Source organism: Trachymyrmex cornetzi, unplaced genomic scaffold (assembly GCF_001594075.2).
Source record: "Trachymyrmex cornetzi isolate Tcor2-1 unplaced genomic scaffold, Tcor1.1 scaffold824, whole genome shotgun sequence".
NCBI lineage: Eukaryota > Metazoa > Arthropoda > Insecta > Hymenoptera > Formicidae > Trachymyrmex > Trachymyrmex cornetzi.
The window spans coordinates 26,888-32,603 of record NW_017300163.1 but is presented as its reverse complement, the minus strand read 5'-3'; the positions used below and the strand labels follow the sequence as shown (position 1 = coordinate 32,603).

The following is a 5,716-nucleotide window of genomic DNA, read 5'->3' as shown; positions in this document are numbered from 1 at the left end:
TATATATATATACAGGGTGGGACATTTTAATCACCTCAGACGGATATCTCATATATATATATATATATATACAAGATGTCCAAAAACTAACGATAAATATTTTAAAGCCAGATTCTTTGTAACATTTTAAGACAAAAAGTATAATACGAAAATGTGGAGGCCATGATAGTTTTTGATAATAATAGTTTTCAAACGGGAAGAGTTTTAAAATTACAAATGACGAGACTAGAATTTTTTCACTAAAATATTTAAATTCTTGTAAACTGTGAGAAAATCGCAAACATTTTCAAATTTATGAATGTGATGTAGTGTATATAATAAAAAATAATTATTATGATTTGTGTTAAAGAATTTTTGCAGTTAGTGATGATACATCAATTATATATGCATCTTTTTAAAAGCGTTACCACTACAAGAAATAGTGCACTCTAACACAAACCAATATTTTATTATTTTGTATTAAATATTTATATTATTAATTATTGTTATTTATAATATTTTGTAAATATTTAAATATATTATAACTTTCACAAGATAAACTTAGAATTGCATATTTATATATAAATATTGTAAAAATACTAACCCAAATGCATAAACATCAGACTCAACTGAATATGGTAATTTGTCCTGACTCCGATTTAATGGTTTTAATCGTCGAACAATCTCAGGTGCTAAGTAGCATAACCAACCTGGTGGTATATTCAATGGTTCTCCTTTCCTAAATATTTATAAGAATGAGCTTATATTAAAAGTTAAGATATAAATTATTTGGTAGGAATAAATATTACTCTGTAAGATATAATTTTACCTATTTCCGTGGCACAATTTGGTAATGTTAAACAAACCAAAATCTGATATCACAACTTTTCCATTTTCTACAAATACATTCTTGCTTCTAAGATCCTTGTGAATTATATCGCGAGAATGAAGATATTTCATTCCCTACAAAATAAAGTTGTTTACAAGAATATACTATATAATAGGATTTTTCAAATATTTCTAATTTTTCAATGTTTAATTTCTTAATAAAATATTTTATTTATACATCTTTATCATTATGCTATTTTTAATATATTAAATTTATTTAATTAGTAGTTATATATATATATATATATATACAGATAACTTGTCTTAAAAATTACCCTAATTTACAGTAAAAAATTACTTCAAACCTAACTAGGTGTTTCTTATTTTTAAATACTGAAAACGATGCCGCAAGTAAAAAAAAATTCAGCACGTCAGGTTTCCAAGATAATTAAGATTTAATGTAAAAAAATAACTTTTTTTTAACAATATCTGACATTTTTTTTAAAGAAAGTTAACGTTATCTTGAAATTTCAATTAAAAGTCATGAATGTATTATTCATATATATATTCCCTATAAAATAAATTTTTTTATTTCAATATCTTACTTTTTAGTTATGTTATGAAGGATTTAAATAACAGGGTTTTTTTAAGATAACAAATTTTCCACTTATCAGATCAAAATTTCAAGATAACATTAACCTTGTATACAGAAAAATGTAAAATAATGCAAAAGAGCCATTTTTTGTACATTAAAACTCAATTATTTCGGAAATCTGCTAATTTAACTCGGCATCGTTTTCAGCATCCAAAAATTTATAAGAAACACCTTGTCCAATCCAAAATAATTAAAAAAATTTTTTTTGTAAATTAATGCTATTTTAAAAATGTTTACGTAATATTTATATACGATTTTCATATTTACCTGACATATCTGTTGAGCTATAGAATTAATTTCAGACAAAGTAAATCTGTCTTTTCGTATATGAAGACAAGTATAAAGTGATATGCCTCTAGACAAACTAGTCACTAGAGCCAATTGAGGAGGTTTCGTACAAACTCCCAAAAATAATATTATATTGTCGTGTCGAGCTATTCGGTATGTGGCGACCTATAATAACCAAATATATGAAATATCTGTTATATAACTAAAAATATCCTTGATTATTAATAATTTCAGCATTTAATATAATCAACATAATTATATATTCTTGCCTCTAATCTAAATGTTTCTAATGTTTTCTCATCTTCTGAATAATAACTCATATTTAAAATTTTAATTGCAGTATCTCCATGCCAAAAACCTCTATACACTGTAGCAAATCTTCCTTTTCCAATCAAATTTCTAACTTTTAATTCATTATATAAAATGTCCCACTCTTGCATCAATACCTATATAATAATAAAATATAAGTTTCAATTAGATATATTTTATATTTTTTAAGCTATTAGTAAGTCTAATACATACGCTATTTTGTCGAGGCCAACGACATGGATTTTCAACTATTTCGCTGTCAGAACTTAAAGATTCCTGAGAATCAACTCTCTTTGATATCTCTGAATCTGAAGTATCATCCATATCATTTTTCCTTCTATTATCATTCGAAATTGCTGATTCAGATTTGTATCTCTTCTCATGTAATTTTCCTGATAATGCCTCTTTTTTAATCATTACATCTAGAAGCAAAGTAAATTATACATCAATATTCTGAGAATAAAGTTGCAAATTATAATATTGTAACAAATGTCTTTATTTACCTGGAAAATGAAACTGTCTTAGAAACGAATGTGTACTGTGGCTAACAGTGGTTGATAGCAACGCTGGACTAGAAGGTGTTGAGCGGTTATGGCTGAATGTATTTAAATTAGAATCGCCCTAATAAATGTAAATAATTATTATATAAAGATTTTGTATCGTTATGCTTATATCAAATGATCAAAAATGATTCGTTAGGCACCATAAATCAACATATATTTACGTCATATGTTATATAAAAATCTACTTGTACATTTTTTACTCGTGGTATTTTAAAATGATTACTAAAAATATTCAATGGAAATTATAACGTACGTGAACAGGTATATTCGTAGAAGATTGTGTGTATGACCGTCTCCTGTCTTTGCGATTTAAAGGGGGTAATAAGTCTACATTATTCGAAGATGTCATGCCAGTCCTCTTTAATACTGGGGAAACATTCAACGAATCTAAAATAATTTATTTTTATATAACTTACTTTTAAATGTTTATTACTCTGGAAAAAACTTTAGTATAACTTCAAGAAAATGTGAAAAGAAAGCTTAGATAAGGATCAGCACTCTGTATTAGTTGCAATGTTTTTACATACGTTGTAAAGATTGTATAGATCGTTTAAACGCAGCAACGAATTTTCGAGGTATGCCACAAGAAGAGGGTACTTTGGATAGACATTCTGGATGACACCTATATTTACATTCCTTGCATCTTAAAGTATTCACAAACACTGGTCTCTCACAATAGTCACATACTGTCATCATATTAAAACATTTGGTAAATCGATGAGTAATTGCATGACTCATGCCGCGAGATGAACCAGGAGTAGATGGAGAGTTTGGCACTTGGAGACTTGTTCCTAAAAATAAACAAACAAAATGATGTTGTATTTATTCGTAAAAGAATGCTAACAAGCTTTTTTTTATGCACCTGCTCCTTCAAGATTATCATCACTTTCTGGATTTGTAGTACAGATTGGAGGTGGTGGTGGTGATTTAAAATGTGATCGAACAAATGACTTAACAGGTGATTTAACAGGTGATTTTATAGGTGATTTAATAGGTGATTTAAGATGATTAAAAGGTAATTCAGTAGGTAATTCAACAGGTGATTTAATAGAGAGAGGTGATTTAATAGAGAGAGGTGATTTAACAGGTGATTTAATGGGTGATTTAATAGGACTACTGTTGCTTGATAAGGGACTTTCTTCTTTTCCAGAGTCTGTTGTACCACAATCTAAATTTTGTTCCGCTGGTAGATTTCTTCTTACAGGAGAATCGCTGTTTTTCTCTATAGAAGAATTATTTCTAAAACTAAAAATATTAATGTTAGTACATTCAAAAAATAAACATTTTATTAAAATTAAATTTATAAACTTATAACAAAATTAAAATTACATATATCAAATTAATAGAGAGAGAACACATAATATGCTATTCTAAGTATTACCTAAATGATGTATCATCATTATCAAATTGTATTATGTTAGCAAGACGACGATTTGCCAATTGTGATTCGTGAGATTTTGACTTAGCTAACGGAAGCACTTCAGATTGTAATGGCCTCTTTTGTAAACCAATCAAATGTTTTCTACATGGAGGAGGTGTTTTAACTTCTGGAGGCAGAGGTTTAACTTCTATAATAAAAAAAAGTTTATATATTTAGTAGATAAGTTATTTTAATGTTAAATGTGAAGACATACTGTATATCAAATATAATATAAGGTGATTATGGACAAATAAAACAAATTTAAAAGAAAGTAAAAAATAGCAAGTTCAATAATAACTCTCAAATTTTTATTTTTTTAAATTTGAGAGTTATTATTAAACTTCCTATTTTGAAATTACGTAGGCTGAAAATATGCGTTCGAAATATAACACAATTTGAATATATATTTTTGTCTATGTTTTTTTAATACATCTATGTAAAAATTTGTCATAATTTTTGTTTTATGATTGAATTTGCGCACCAATTACTGCGCCTTACTCTCACTTGCCTTGAATCTTTTAATTTTTTAAATTAACGACATTTGATTTCTGTTCAATATTAGATTAAAAACAAATTATATTTTTTAATTTTTTACTTACAATTAGTTTATTTTATTACAATAAATATTCGAAATGGCGATCTGCAACCTTATTATAAACATTACAAGAAACATTTACGGTAAATTGATTAACGTACTCTCAGGAAAATTCCAAGAGTATTCGAATTATATCACATACATTCATTACCCTGTTAAGGAGCTCATTTGTACTGTGCTTTGGGAGTAAGGAATGCTACTGTCAACAATACTCGACGGCCTAACGCTTTACAGAAGCATCACCAAGCACAGTTACTTCACAAAATTTAATTTAATGAGACCTAACAATCCTTTAAGATTGTCGCAATTGTCCAGAATCACCCTGTATATCCTCAGTACAATTTTATCACATTAAAATTTCGAATACCAAATTTCAGCATTGAATATATATTATTTTTAATTCTATATATATAAATATATATATATAATTGGTATTCACTTAAAAATTTCCTTAACACTGGGTGTTCATAGGTCCAGTGTATTTTACTTTGTTTTTTTAACGTTTTAATATAATTTATATCAATATTTAATTTATATTTATATATTTCTTTAATATGTGTTTCAAATACTTAGTAAAATGATTCTTTTAATCGAATAAATAAAATCGTCACCCACCTCATCCGGGTGATGAGACGTTTGCGAAAATTTATGCATCACCCATGACATGAGTGGCATGCAAGTCAGTGTTAAAAACTGCTTCACACAATCTTTAAAATATAACAAAACACAAGAGATAATTAAAGCATCTTTTCTTCAATTCACTTACCATACTCTAGCTCTCTCTTTGGTAATGAGATACAGGGAGGATTACTTGATATTGAAAAAGAAGTTGATATTGCAGAAGCTGGTACTAATATATCATTGTTGTTATTATGATATGGAATGCTACTCTCTGATGGAATGGAACACCGCGTAGTACGAGAGAGAATTGGTTTAGGACAAATTTCCTTGCGTAAACTATCCCAAGAATCCCAGTATAAATCTGAATCATTCTTTTCCATACCTCCTCTTATCAGAATATCTGAATAGTTGAATATATATATATATATATATATATATATATATATATATATGTGTCT

The 5,716-nt window shown here is 27.3% G+C and overlaps 1 protein-coding gene across 1 annotated transcript in view; it reads right to left on the bottom strand.

Annotated features, from left to right (window-relative positions):
• Nucleotides 1–5,716, bottom strand: part of ksr (kinase suppressor of ras) — a 9,257-nt gene that overhangs the window by 1,448 nt on the left and 2,093 nt on the right. Inside the window, exons 4-14 of the mRNA XM_018519231.1 lie at nt 5,404–5,658; nt 4,004–4,190; nt 3,485–3,867; nt 3,150–3,413; nt 2,876–3,009; nt 2,563–2,680; nt 2,273–2,481; nt 2,020–2,196; nt 1,730–1,915; nt 809–942; nt 584–718 (exon numbers count right to left, since the gene is read on the bottom strand). Of these exons, the coding sequence (XP_018374733.1) occupies nt 584–718; nt 809–942; nt 1,730–1,915; nt 2,020–2,196; nt 2,273–2,481; nt 2,563–2,680; nt 2,876–3,009; nt 3,150–3,413; nt 3,485–3,867; nt 4,004–4,190; nt 5,404–5,658 (2,182 nt within the window). The remainder of the gene's footprint in view (nt 1–583; nt 719–808; nt 943–1,729; nt 1,916–2,019; nt 2,197–2,272; nt 2,482–2,562; nt 2,681–2,875; nt 3,010–3,149; nt 3,414–3,484; nt 3,868–4,003; nt 4,191–5,403; nt 5,659–5,716) is intronic.